The following is a 14,442-nucleotide window of genomic DNA, read 5'->3' on the forward strand; positions in this document are numbered from 1 at the left end:
GAGACTCCATGACCTCCCTGCGCAGCTTGTTTCACTGCTCTGTCACCCTTAGCATAAAGAGGTTCTTCCTCAGGTTGAAGTAAAACTTCTTGTGTTTTAGTTTATGGCCATTGCTCCTCGTCTTGTCACTGGGCACCACTGAAAAGAACCTGGCACCAATCTTGGAGAGATTTATATACATTAATGAGATCTCCAGACTAAATAGACCCCAGTCTCTCCTCATAAGAGGAATGTTCCAGACCCCTCATCATCTTTGTGGCCTCCACTGGACCCTCTCCGGTAACTCCTTGTTTTTTTGTACTGAGGAGCCAGCTGTCCAGGTGTGGAGTGCTGTGGGGATGTCTCTACCTTAGGAGATGCTGTTCTTACAGAGGAAGATAGCTGGGGATGTCCCAGGTGAATGAGTTACCTGTCAGCTGGTGCAGATCCCTCGGGATGAGCCCTTAACCAGCACACGGCTGCCCAGGGCAGGGTCCGTAGGCACAGCGGCTGCTGAGCTCCAGGGGGTTTGGGTGCTCAGCTGTGTCCCTGCGGGATGCTGGAGTGGCGCTGGAGGAGCACCGCCAGCTCCGTGCCACCCACGGGGGTTTTGCAGGAAGGAAGGGGGGTGCTTCATCCCCTACTTCTCTCCCTGCTCAGACCCCTGATCCGGGAGCCAGCAGACTATTTTGGGGCAGCGTCCGAGCCGGTTTTAACCGAGCCCCGGGCCGGGCCTGCGTGTCCCGGCAGCCCCTCGGTACCCGCGCATGCTCCGTGCGGACCGGCGGGGGATGCGGGCGGCCGGCGGAGCCATGGCGAGTGAGTGAGTGAGTGGGAGCCCCTCGCCCCTCTCCTCCCCCGCCCGGCACAGCGGACAGGCGTGGCGTGGGGATCGCCCCGCCGAGCCCCGCGGCCCCCAGCCCCGCTGCGGCCGGCGAAGGCCTCGGCGCGGAGCCTCTGGAGGGCTGCGGAGCAGTGCGGGAGAGAGGGAGCTGTGCTGTGAGGAGAGCGGGACGCGGCGCTCGCCCTGCAGGGTCAGCTCGTCAGGGGACGCGGACAGACGGGCCCGCCGGCCTCCTGGTGTTTAACGGAAAAAAATCCAGCCCGAAACAGAGCGAACAAAAAGCTTGTTTTGTAGTGGTACAAAATGCGAGCCGTTGTTGTTCTGTGACGCGCCTCTACCTGTTTGTGGTCTGCATTGCTGCAGGCTTATCCTGAGAATTGGTTTTAAGGTAGTTTTTGAGGCGGCTTATCCAGGCTGGAAGCAGAGATCTCTCTTTGCAGCACTGCATTTTTGTTACTTCTACATGTGAACGGTTTTACATCCACTTGTGCTCACAGTTTTGTTTATTCTGTTGTGACTGAGCTTTAATTTTCCCTTTAACAAACTCCATACCTGAGGCATGGGGAAAATAAGATTTTTGATTTTCCAGCATTTTAAACATTATTGTATTTTTCTCCAAGCAGGTGCTCTTTTGTTGTTTGCTTTTGTGGGGTTTTGGGGGCTTTTTTTGATTTGTTGGGGTTTTTTGTTTTTGTTTTCAAAAGTGAATTTTTGCTGAAATGTAAATCTTTAATTGTCCAGTTTCTCCGAGCTAAAACACATTCCATAAGTAGAGGAAAGTTTTCGACAGATTCTGGGTATGGTTACCTAAGTGGGTCTGGAAACTATGGTTACATCTGTTCAGAATATCAGATGAGCTTTGTTTACTCAGTAGACCCAGTAGTAAAAGTCTCTCAATCAGAAGAGTGACAAAGTTAATCATTTGCCTCTAGAAATTAGCTGCTTAGCTACTGAAGTGAGAACTCAAGTAGGAAAAAGGATGTGCCTTCACTGTTCACTTGTCCAGTCTCCATTTTGCTTGAATCAGATCTTCCTGTTTCCCTGACCACTGAGGCTGTGTTGCTCTCAGCTTGGTCCTTTTCCTACAGTAATCTGTGACCTCCTTCCCGAGAAGAGAGGTACTTTTTGGCTGGGGTACTTCTTTTATGAAGCCAGAGCAGGTTTTTTGTTTGGTATTTTTTGTTGATTGTTTAAAAGGAAACATTTTTACCTGATCAGGATGTGTTTTCCTACAACCCAGGGTACTAGAAGATCCGTGGAAGGAAGCCCAAGGGGTGTGCACTAACCTTGTATACTTTGAAAGCCTGCAAATATAGAACCTGCTTAGCGGCAGTAGAAACTGTTGATAACACTTGCAACTGTCTCTTGAGTAGAAACCAAATTGCAAAGAAATTATCAGAAAAGATGTTACCTTTATGGGCCTTTATAAACTGCCTGCCAGACTAGGTGTGATTTGAGGGATAAATAAAAGCAAACTATCCCCTTATTGAGTGCTTTGGGGATTATCAATTCTTTGGTTTGCTAGTGACATTTTAGGACACGCAGTGTTCGTCAAGTGGCATGTACCACAAAAAGATGGGCTTGCACAGTGTGTGCAGCCTGGGAAGGAAGACACAGGGCTGGGTGACCTGGGGTCTCCCTTTCTGCACCATGGCACCTTCCATTGGATCGTGGGCTGGGAACTGTCTGGGCTGAGTGAACTGGCACAAGAACTGTGTGATCTTTTCCCTGGGCATGGTGATAGCCGTGCATGGCTCCCATTAGCAAGCCTGGCCTTCAGTGTTCTCCCTGTACCACAGGAGTCGTAGACCACAGAATGAGTTGGAAGTGGTTTATATATATGCTTATATATTAAAAAAAAATCAATTTTGTCAAGTGCTTGTCACTGAATTCAAATTTTGAAGAGTTTCCTGGGGGAATGCTGCTGAATGTTTTTTTTTTCTTTTCTACTATTAGCCTTCCGCCTCGCTCTTATTCAGCTTCACGTGTCTGCTGTTAAATCAGATAATCTTCAACGAGCCTGTGGGCTGGTGAGAGAAGCCTCAGCTAAAGGAGCAAAAGTTGTGGCTCTCCCTGTGAGTAAAGATCGTTGTCTACTTGGCACCTATGCCTCAAACCCTTCAAAACCTCTTTTTAGTGTTACTGATGCATTCTGTATTCCTGTTTCTCCCTGGATAGCTTACACACTGTATGAGGCTTCAAAATAAAAATAAAAAAGAAAACCGGGTTCTATCTTGCAGCACGCTTAAGAGGTGGGAAAAACAAGAAGGGGAAAAAAACAAGTTGTCCTTTTTTGTAGTATAAGATTCTGCCAAAGTTTTTCCTGGTTTAAATCCCAGGCAATTCCATCATTTATACATTCTGAATTCGTGTAAGTAGCGCTGTAGTACGAACCTTTGCTGAAGAAGTGCAGAAAAAGGTGATTTTCAGCTAAAGAATGTTGACATGAAGGTGAAAGAAGACAGATACATGGTGACTGTTTGCTGTAGGCATTCCAGACATATGAGAAACAAAATAGACATTTCCAGCAGGTTACATGTGGCTGAATTATGATTAAAGGGCATTTCTCTTGTGACTTCCTTATGTGGGAACGTAAATAGCCACTTAAAGTTACTGCTCATTTCTGATTTACTTTTTAAACTTCAGCTATGATGACTTTGCTGAATTTTCATACAGATGGGTGTGCTGGCAACAAGAGGACTTTCCCAGTGCAGCTTTGAGCTTTTCCTCTCTCTTCTTGGGCGTGCATGTGTCGCTCCTGTACCCTGTAGCCTCTGACTCAGGAGTGCAAAGTTCTTCTCTGGCTGAACTTTTGGTCTCAGTTTTACACATGGAATGTTTTCCATCCTGCTGTCACAGGGGAAGCATTAAGCAACCTTCCCAGCTCTCTTCTGCTAACACAGTGCTTGTGTTGCAAATGTAATAACCACTGAGCGTTCTGCCTGGGCCTCCTACATGGAGATTACCTATTATTTGCTGGTTTCATCATGTGTACAAATATTGGGTTTCCCAGACTTATTTAGTTGAGACATTTACTTTGCTAATGAAAATTCATGCTTGTAGAGTAAAAGTTGTCAAACAAGGACAAGGTATTGCATAGGCTTTTGGGAAGTAAATTTTGTACAGCCATTAGGACATGGGCATGAATATTCTCTTGCTTCTGTTTTGGGTTTTGGTTTCATTTTGTTTGTTTGTTTGTTTTTGTGGGGCTTTTTTGTTTGTTTTGCTTTTTTAAAGTAAGTTTATATAAAGAACAGACATAACTCACACTGACTATATAATCTGCACCTCTGTAGAGGTATATGGCAGTTTTACTAGCCTTTTCATTTCTGAGTGTAGAAAAATTTGTGAGAGAAATACAATTTGTAGTATTTATGGATAAAAAAATAAAAGCAAAATCTATTTGAATCAAAAATTGATGGAAGGCAATTCAGAGTTCTGTCCTTGTGTTCTTTCTGCTTTGGAGGGCACAGGAGTAGGTGATCTGTGCAGACAGTCTGCAGTTGTGTCCAGGTGTAGCTCTGCACAGCTGTACCCCAGACTGCAGGCTGGCACAGAGCTCTGCTAGTCCTCTGCAGCCCCAGGTTTTGGTGCCACCCACGTGGACACTGCAAGTGGCAAGATGAAGGTGGAGGCAGCTGGCTTTGCTTGAAGTTCAAACCAGCTTTCAAAGGCCTGGGAAGCTCATTTGGCAGCCTGCAGAGACTTCCCTTCCTGCTTCTTCCATCTACAAGTTCTGCTGTGGATTAGCTGGCACCTGCTGGCCCACTGACTGCATGTGGGGCAAAAATACCCACCCAGTTTTGGTTCAGTTTTTCCAGTTCAGTAGAACCCAACTCAGTTGTTAAGAAGTTTGCTCGAGCAGCCAAGGCATAGATGTTTATGATGCTATTCACAGCTTGATGACTTTTTTTCCCTCTTTTTTGAGGGAAGGGTGGGGGGTGGGTTTGTTACAACATCCAGTGAGCCAAGGTGACAGTGGAGGCAGATGCCTGGGCTGGGAGTCACTTACCAAAGAGTAAGTGCTGGTGCTGTTTGATAGTTTATCTGTGACCTTCAGCTGTACTCCTTTAGGGGACAAAAAAAGTGTTGGGTGAGGTGTCTCACGTCTTCACAGAGCGGGCAAGTATAATAATTCAGAGTGAAAGTTCTTGATGTCATGGGCATCTCAAATACCACTACCCACCTAGTTTAGGCATCTAAACTACTCCATTAATCTGTCTGTCTAAAGATTACATGCCTGGTTCTGAAGGATAGCAGATCTTTAACTAGGGCCTAAGACAGAAGACACTGTCCAGTTGTGAGGAAATAACTTTTAAAGGATTGTTTTAGGAAAGCAACGAGTAATTTTGAGAAATGCAGGCTTTTGCAAACACTTCTTTAAAAGCTAAAAAAAAATTAACCCCCAAAATTTAAAAACTAAAGTGGGCTGTGGATAAGCATGAACATTTCAGTTTTGAGTGGACCTATTTGGCTTGTAACTTGTCAAATGAGCTAGGTGGAACTTGTTCTGATGAGAACATCCTCTGTGTTCTTGTTAAGCCTGGACCAGAGAGTGTGCTGGTCTTGTTACTTGCAGCTTGCATGATAGTCCTAGCTCAGGTTCCATTTGGCATGCATTCCACAAACACACCTGCTGTATTTTCTCTGATGGTTAAAGCCGCTCTGGCCTTCCTGATATTTTTCAATTTGCTTACTGAGCTCCTATAAACTAAACTCCTGGAACTTTTAAACATTGTTTGAGAATATTTTTAGAGAGGAGTTTGAAAAGTTGGTTACATCTCCTTGTAGTGGTGTTACTGGATTTTAGCTTTTTCTTTTCCATCTACTTCTAGGAATGTTTTAATTCTCCATATGGAACCCAGTACTTTAAGGAGTATGCAGAGAAGATCCCTGGGGAATCGACACAAAAGCTCTCAGAAGTTGCAAAGGAGTGCAGCATATATCTCATTGGAGGTAGTTTACTCTTAGTGACCATCCCATTGAGGAAAAAATGGGCAATGTCTGTTAGTGCCAGTGGATTAAAATCAGATATAACACAGTGGGGTAAATCTTTGTTCTTGCCTTTACCAAGGATCCATTCCAGAAGAGGATGGTGGAAAGCTCTATAATACATGTACTGTCTTTGGGCCTGATGGTGCTATGCTGGCAAAGCACAGGAAGGTAAGATGGCAGAATATTGTTATGAAAAGGTTTCTCAGCAGCATTGCACAAATTATTTCATCTGTACCTTGAGGTGATAGAAATTAGTAGAATCTTTTATTTATAATAAGTTGTGTACTGTCACTGACATTTCATGTGCTTTTATTTGTGACATGTAAACACCCCTTCAGAAGCTGGTTGTAAATTTGGTGTGGATGAGGATGACAAAATACAGAGGGTATAATTATCTTTCCCTTATAATTCCTTAATTATAATTCCCATAATTATCTTTATGCTGGGAAAACTGTGATTAAAAAGTAAAACCTGATCAAAGTCTAAAACATAGTGCCACTTAAGTGGGATCAGGGTTTTCCCTCAGCTTCCCAATGTATTTAGTCCTTCTGTTATCATAAATACTGTTCTTTACACACTTTATATGCTATATGTATGATTAGCACAAACAACCAAAGCCCAGGTTCCACAGCGAAGCTGTGACTGCTGTTTGTGGTAGATGTTTGCTTCATGTCACCTTCCACCTCAGCGTTCCTTTGTGCCTTCTCAGAAACTGCCTCCTCTGTAATTCCAGAGTGTTAATCTTACTATGCACACAGGTAGCACTCTGTAGGTGAACAACAGCTTATTTCTTTCAAGGATAAACATAAAAGAGGATGCAAGGTTACTTGGGAAAAAATAAGGTGGTGCAAAATACCTCTGGGGTGCAGGTATTCACTTACTCTGTTAACTAATTCTTCAGTTAGCTGCACTATTAGATCACTTTCTGAAGTACTGTATTGCCCTCCATCTTTTATACCACACCCATCTGCAAGCCCACTACCTCATAGAATGAGTGCAGACTGTACTGTATGAACAAGTAATAATATAAACCCAGCTCTATTATTAGAAAGCTCCAGTCAGGAACAGAGTCTTCCATTGAAATGGAGGGACAAAGACTGTCTGCAGGGCCTCAGAGGCATCTGCAAAGCTGAGAGCTTTATGACTTAGTGAAGGTATTTTTTGGAGAAGTTTTGCAGAATGGGACTCAAATCTTAGAGAGGAAAATATCACCCTCTTTAACCTACTTTAAAATCATCCTGCTGAATTCAAGATATTTTATATTTATCCTCTCTTTTGTAAAATTACTTGTTAGATCAAGATATTGCTATTCTGCAGGGATTTGCAATTTCAGACAGGTATATTTCTTTAAAGAAGAAAACTACTTTAAATCATCATTGGGGATCTAACAGTCTTAAGCAGCATTTGGTTTGGATCCTGACAAAAGAGTAGTCTAGATAACAGTGCCTAGATAACATGTGCCTAATAGAAAGAGGCTCAAATACCAAGCAGAGAAATGATTATTGTTATTAATCACAGTATAATTGCAGGTTCATTTGTTTGACATTAATGTTCCTGGGAAGATACAGTTCAAAGAGTCCGAAACCCTGAGTCCAGGGAATAGTTTCTCCATGTTTGATACACGTGAGTACAAGATAAGCCCTCTCTTTAAAGAGCCGTAATGCAGTAACACCATAGTCATTCTGGAGTTCTCTTCCCCCTCCTCCTTCCGAGCAATGGATTTTGAGACTATCAGATTTATATTAGGCATTTGACAACCACAGCAAATTTAGTTTAACTTTGCTTCAAATGTGTGGGTCACTCTTGAAACTTTTAAAAAGGCAATGTGGTTGCAAAAGGTGAGAAGGTAGAAAGGGAGTTGCAAAGGGACAGAAAGTAAAAAGGACAGAGGAGTAGAAAGGGTTGAAGCACACATTGTGGTTCTTGCCTTAAATAAAGAATGGTCCTATTGATTTGTTAAAGAGAAGTGACTATTTTTTATAGCAATTACAGCTTGAAAATGATCTTATAAAGCATGGCTTGTACAAGAGCAGCTACAACTATACAAACAAACAGCTGTAACAAACAGCTCCACTGGCACATTGTTTCATGTGAGGGTGATACAATAATGGAGACAACTGTAACTGGTAAATCCTATTCCAGCCTTCTTGAATCAATCATATCAGACAAAAAAAGAAAGATACTTACTCCTCCCCACCCTGCAGTGTTCAGAAATTAGCACAGCTTGTTTACTGAGCTCTCCAAAGAGTCTCATCTGCTGTGGTCACTTCCTCCTCCTTGCAATGTGCATGCTCCGAGAAAGGACATGACTGTAGTTTTAGTCCATGACAAACAGTGAGTGCTTTCTTTTCTTGAAAAGAAAATAACTGAAAAACTTGCAGCTAAATGAGAGAGGAATATGTTACACAAAGACCTGATAGAACATGATTTTGTAGAAATAGCTGTTGCTAAAGAGTAGATAACACTGCTTAAGTCTTTCACCATGAAACATGAATTCCCCCCCACCAATAGGCAGTGCTTGTTGGACACACATTGAATTATAGCTCCTCTTGTTGCTGTGAGACATATAAAATCACAGTTGACAGGAGGGCTACAGGGAGTCTTATGATTGCTTTTGTGTACCTCTGATAACGATATGACTGTTGTCTCTTGTGTTTTGAGAACAGCATACTGTAAAGTGGGCCTTGGCATCTGCTATGACATGAGATTTGCTGAGATGGCTCAAATCTACGGCCAGAAAGGTGAGGCTGGGTCTCCTGCAGGAGCAGGGTGAGCCCTAAGGGGGCTATTAGAGTGGTATGTACTGAGCAGTCTGTGGGACCTGGTGTTCTCATCCTCGCCCAGTAACACAAAATGTGTCTTGTGGCCAAGACTTTTATTCAGATGAGTGACTCTTCTCACCAAGTATTCCTCATTTCCTGGTACACCTTTGCTGCTGGAGTAAGGGAATTGGGTATATCCCCACATTAGGTCTCTGCTGATGTAAGTAATCACCTGTATTATGCATGGACAGGTTCTGGTTGATTCCATTTTGGGCAGAGTTTGTGAAGTTGAAAGAAACCTCACCTTAAGTTTCAGTGTGAAGGCCCACTGTAGGGTAAACCACCTTCCTCTTAATAATGTTTGATTCTAACTGTCTTTTAACAAAGGTTGCCAGCTGCTGATATATCCAGGGGCTTTTAACCTGACAACAGGACCAGCTCACTGGGAACTCTTACAGAGGGGACGGTAAGATCACAATATCAGCTTATCCTCCTCTTCCAGAGGGAGTTTTACTGCATGGAACTGAACTGTTCTTGTGTTGCACATGACGCTGTGCAGCAGAAGTGGTGCTACAGGGCCAGTCTGCCATTGGAGCTGCACCACTCCTCATGTGTGGCCTTGCATGAGACACCTAAATGATTTTGCTGTCAAGCAGAAAAGCAGGAACTACTTAGTTTTTACTCCTGCCAGCCCCTAGCAGTTATGCCCTTTCAAGGACCTTTTCCCATGGCTCTATAAACACCCTTCACACACAAATTCTAGAGAGAAGAGCCAATAACCCTTTGAGAACTGCTTTAATTACAGATAGAAATAGGATCTGAGATTCTGAATGCAGTATTATTTATCGGTCAGCTTCAATCAACTTTCTTACACACTGAATGAACATGTGAATAACATGATATTCTAAGCACTAATGTTGGAGCCAGGTGCTAGAGACTTCTTTTTCCAGGCTCTGCTTCCTCTGACCTTCATATCATTTGCAGTTTTGGCTAGTCCTTAGGAGGATATATAGCTTGTCATGCAGAATGAATTCTTTCTCTTCTGCTTAGTTAAATGGTAGAATAAAAAGCAATTCTCACTTTCTCCCCCTTCCCTCATCTTTCTCTGAACACAGCGCTGTTGATAACCAAGTCTACGTAGCTACCGTATCTCCTGCTAGAGATGAAAAAGCATCCTATGTTGCCTGGGGACACAGCACTGTAGTAAATCCATGGTGAGTTCAATTAAAAACAACACCACCTTTTTGGTTAAAAAATGTGGTTTACTTGGTGCTTCAGTCCCACGTTTCCACCTACTCTTAAAATGTAAATTCTTGGTAAAAAGCACATGAGACTTAACCTGCATTCTCAAAATCATCATTTGAAACTGTCAAACTGAAAACCAAGAAACTAAAACTACTTTAAGAGTATATATTCATTTTGGTAGTTAAGATGCTACTTAGTACTAGCATTTAGCATTAGCTTTCCTGCTGACCTTTTCAGCTTGTCCCTGAAGTTCAGTCCATTATATATTACTCATATGGTAATTCTCTGTGTAGAACCAAACTATGTTAAACAGCTTACACAAACCTATTTCATTTTCTCAAAGAACAACACTGCTTTGACATAATAAAGAACAAGAAGAATGTCTTCAGCTAGAGAAGAGAGATATCTGACTTGAGCAGAAGTCATGCAGATGCACAGGAGGTAAAAGCGACCAAATCTTCAGGCAGCTGTTTTTCTTTCAAATAAATCCGCTGATAGTTCTCTTCTAGCTGATTGCATAGTCAGAAAATCTTTGTGTTCTGAGCTTTTAACTTTATATGATGAAAGCAGTGACAGAACCCTTTAGAGGGAGACACGATAAATCATGATCAGTAGTTCACGCAGAGTAAAAGCACACTCTTATTAAAAGCCAGTAGGATCTTGAGAGGAGAAAGTGTTAGTCTTTGCCATATATGGTTATTCCTTTACCCTTGAGGTAGGTTGCATGCTCACATGCTCTGGTTCTTGATCTTTGGAACACACTTACGTGAAGTATGCCTATGTCACATATAAAATGTGCCACATACAAAGCCTGGAAGTCATTTCCATCATGCCACAGTTATGAATTATGATGCTATTTTTAGGAGAGCCATGTGTTTACAGCTGTAGGAATCAAGGGTAGGAACTCCCTTTAGTACAAACAGCAGCAACTGGACTGATGCCTTGAGGTCAATGTGTTAATGCTGTGAACAAATGTGCTTAATTTTGCAGGGGTGAAGTCATAGCCAAAGCTGGGGCTGACGAAACAGTTGTATACACAGATATAGGTAAGGGTAAAGTTGCTTTGGTTTTATCCCCACTTTTTTTTCTCGATTGCAGGCCATGAGACTAAGGAGAGGCAATTTTTTAAAGTCTGTGGCCTTGCCCATGCAACTACAGATGATGCAGCATTCTGATGCCTTCTACCCCTTTGCTGGGTTAAAGCAAGAACAAGCAGCACTTGGCTCTACTCTTCCAGTTTCCTTACTTAAAAGGAAGCTGCCACCTAAAGAAAGAGCAAAGCTGAGGCTCTTCAGCCCTGGCTGCCCACTTGCAGTGCCCTACAGGTCCATTCTCCTTGAAAGTTCTCTTTTCCCTGCCTTACCTCAGAGCAAGTCAGGAGCTTTCTTTTTTTGGCTGCTGTTCCTATAACTCTTCCTTCTCCCCCCTGCAGATCTGAAGAAACTTGCGGAGATACGTCAACAAATTCCTATTTTAAGCCAGAAGCGTTGTGACCTCTATGGCGTAGAGATGAAAAAGTGAAGCTTGGTGAAGAGGGAAGGTTCAGTTGCCACGGTGGCTGTTCCCTTCATCTTCAGAAGGATACCCTTACTACTTGCTGTACAATTTACTGCCGAATGTGCCAGTTAAAAAACCACCACACAAAAAAAACTTAGTGGTAAAATTCTAAAGTTGATTCAAATAATACTTTTGTATCTCCTCTCACATTTAAGTATTTCATAGTTCAGTTCAACATAGCAGTAATTAACATTGCTTTTATGCATGACAGTGTTTTAGTTACCTTTTGGGGGCTTTTACATAGAACACAGAAATGGAAACCTTGTTCTCTGAACCTCAAGTCAGCTTTGGTATTATGAATTTTCCAGTGAATTATCAGATAATCTAGAAGCATGATTCTTCCCACTCCGTCCTTTATAGATGTATGTGCCTTAACAAAGCTCCTTGAATGCCCTACTTCTAACTTGGAAATCTTAAAATTTAACATTGAGCAAAACAGGCCAAATTTTGCTCTGCGCTGCTCGGGACAATGCAAGAAGCTGCCAGACAGAGCTACTACTGTAGAAGAATCTGTAACAGTTTTTGATACATGTGTCTCACCTGGAATATATGTATTAAATCCTCCTTACGGCAATTCTTGTTTATTGCTGAAGTGATGTGGGTTACTGTATTGTAACAATTCCCCTGTTGCCGTACCTTGGCTCCACATAATATAGTGCTTCCTTAATGGAATGTCTGAATGGGCTTTAATTCTGTTCCCTGGGAGTTCTCCCTGGAAAAGGCTGAGGGGAGTCAAAGGGGTTAGAAAACTTGTTCCACTGATAAGGCTTTCTGTCCCCCCTTTTCCAGAAAACTGCTCCATGTTTAAATGCATTATTGCTACCACAGGCCACCCACTGCAGGGAAAACACTCCCTCCTGTGCTGCTTTTGCTGAAGAGACAACAAACTAAGTGTGAAACATGGCTTTAAAATAGTGAAAACCAGCCAAGCACGCTGTAGTTTTGATTGTTTTTTTCCTCAGAAGGAAGACACCTTTTAATGTAAAAAGAATTTGCAAATGATGCCCTTTTTCCTCCTTTGGGCTGGAAAAAAGCAGCAACTCTCCAGCCTATACCAATAGGCTTTCAGATTTCCAGCAGCATAAAAAAGCAGTAAGGCTAAAGATTTCAAAATACAAAAATGGGAAGGTTTTGTCTTGCTCTAGCTAACTATATTTCCCCCCAAACCATCTTACCTTTTGTTCATGTTCAGCCATCCTCCTCTTCCCACAGCTGCTTTTGTTATTGTTCTTTTGGCTTTTCTGCAATGAGCCAGGAGCTTGTTTTATAGAGAAGAATTAACACTTGAATTAAGCCAAACCCCAATGCATCCTCTCCCCCAAGAGACAGGTCCCACCCTTCCACTCAGTGGCATTAACTATTTCAGCAGGTCTTTTTTGGTCTGTATTCTCACTGCATTTTGGTGGACATACTGGACTGGAACTCTTAAGAAACAAGCCACAGAGCATAAGGTGAAATGAAGATTTATTTGTTGGAAAATAAATATTAAAAAATTCACAATTTACCATTTGAGCAAAGTCTCCTGCATTAGATCAGTGCCTCCCACATACTCAACAATCTGCATCCATGATGGCATTGCTGGGCTCCAACTTCTAATTCATAGTAACTATTATGCCTCCATTTTCCTAAACTATTCTGTCTTTCCCTCCCCTCTCTCTAGTAGGTTACCATGCAGCAGCAGCTAAATACTACCTTTGGAGGATTAAAGTAGTGCAGGACTCTCATAAGTTGACCACTGAAATTTTAAAAATGCAAAGTGCAGTCAGCAACAGACATCAGGATCTGGGGCCTGGACTCTCCTCCCCTGGAATCCCAAATGGAGAGGATAGATGGATGAAAATCTGTCACAAGCTACTTTGATGAACTCAGCTGAAGAGCTGATATGAGCTCAGTCCTCTTCAGTCTGTCAGGACAACTTCTAAGCACCTTAGTTTAGTGGGATATTTAGTAGGGTCTCAAGTGTGCTCCACTCATAAGTGATACAAATGGGACAGTGAGATTTTGAGGGTTTCAATGAAAAAAAGTACACTCTCAGATCTCAGACATAATATTTAAAGAAGCCAATACTCAACCTCTGCACTGACAGAAAACAGGCACTTTTAAGTAATCATATTGTACATGTGCACCAGTATTCTGTATAGAAAACCAACCACAAACAACCCTGAAATAGTTCCAGAATTTCCACTTGCAATAATTTAAATTCTTTTTAAAGAAATGGCAGGAAACACTGTAATGACTGTTGTATTGGGCAGTGTTAGTATCACTGGGCTGGTTAAAGCAGCATCTAAGCTGCTATTGACAGTTCCAGAGTAAGTTACAGCACAGCTCTTCAGTGTGTGTTAGTTCCCTCTTCACTTGCAATCTGCATTTACAGCCTAGTAATTCAAGTCACAGCTTAGAACCATAGAATATGCTGAGTTGGAAGGGACCCACCAGGATCATTGAGTCCAATTCCTGGCCCTGCACAGGACACCCCAAAAATCACACCATGGGCCTAAGACTGTTGTCCTTGTGAACAACAGTGATTATACATGATCAGAATTAAGTTGCAAGATAACTGTATGTAGAAGCAACTTCCCCGAGTATCTCTCTAGGATACACCTGGTTTATCCAAGTCTTCAGTACTAGATTCCTACACAATTTCAACAGTTTTGTTTTTCTTTTTTTTTTTTTCAATAGCAATAATATTTATTTCACTTCAGCTCTCGGTTCACAAAGTTCACGCGCACATCTGGCTTAAAGTAAAACCTCTGCTCTATCAGCCATTTAGAGAAAGTCCCTTTCCCTAAAGGGATCCACCTGCAGACACACATTAACAAGATGTCAGCTACTCAGACTCCTAGCTTTCTTGGCTCTACTTCCTTTCCCCTGTGACCTTCAGCCCTCAGGATCATACCTCTGTGGGTGACGGAATCAAGCGAAGACCAGATTTGTTGATTCCACATCTCCTCCTCCTTCTTAAAGGTTGAAGTGAGACCAGATGATAAGGAGTCAGTCAGTATTAGTTCTTCCTAGATTTGGAGCAACATCAAATAAGCACAGAGTTCACCACAGCAGAGA

At 42.4% G+C, this 14,442-nt stretch overlaps 2 protein-coding genes across 2 annotated transcripts in view; both read left to right on the forward strand.

Annotated features, from left to right (window-relative positions):
• Nucleotides 1-2,861, forward strand: part of TBC1D23 (TBC1 domain family member 23) — a 35,042-nt gene extending 32,181 nt beyond the window's left edge. Inside the window, exon 21 of the transcript XR_003573605.1 lies at nt 2,780-2,861. The gene's annotated coding sequence lies outside the window, so the exon portion shown is untranslated. The remainder of the gene's footprint in view (nt 1-2,779) is intronic.
• Nucleotides 737-12,891, forward strand: NIT2 (nitrilase family member 2). The gene is made up of 10 exons (XM_027904583.1): nt 737-798; nt 2,780-2,898; nt 5,659-5,779; nt 5,898-5,986; nt 7,348-7,441; nt 8,485-8,559; nt 8,968-9,046; nt 9,696-9,794; nt 10,816-10,871; nt 11,258-12,891. Exons 1-10 carry the CDS (start codon nt 747-749, stop codon nt 11,344-11,346), a joined length of 873 nt encoding a protein of 290 aa, XP_027760384.1. The 5' UTR covers nt 737-746; the 3' UTR covers nt 11,347-12,891.
• Nucleotides 12,892-14,442: the final 1,551 nt, after the last annotated feature.

This window comes from Empidonax traillii, unplaced genomic scaffold, assembly GCF_003031625.1.
Source record: "Empidonax traillii isolate 1590-97213 ecotype Southwest subspecies unplaced genomic scaffold, ASM303162v1 scaffold1067:size500408, whole genome shotgun sequence".
In the NCBI taxonomy this organism is placed as follows: domain Eukaryota; kingdom Metazoa; phylum Chordata; class Aves; order Passeriformes; family Tyrannidae; genus Empidonax; species Empidonax traillii.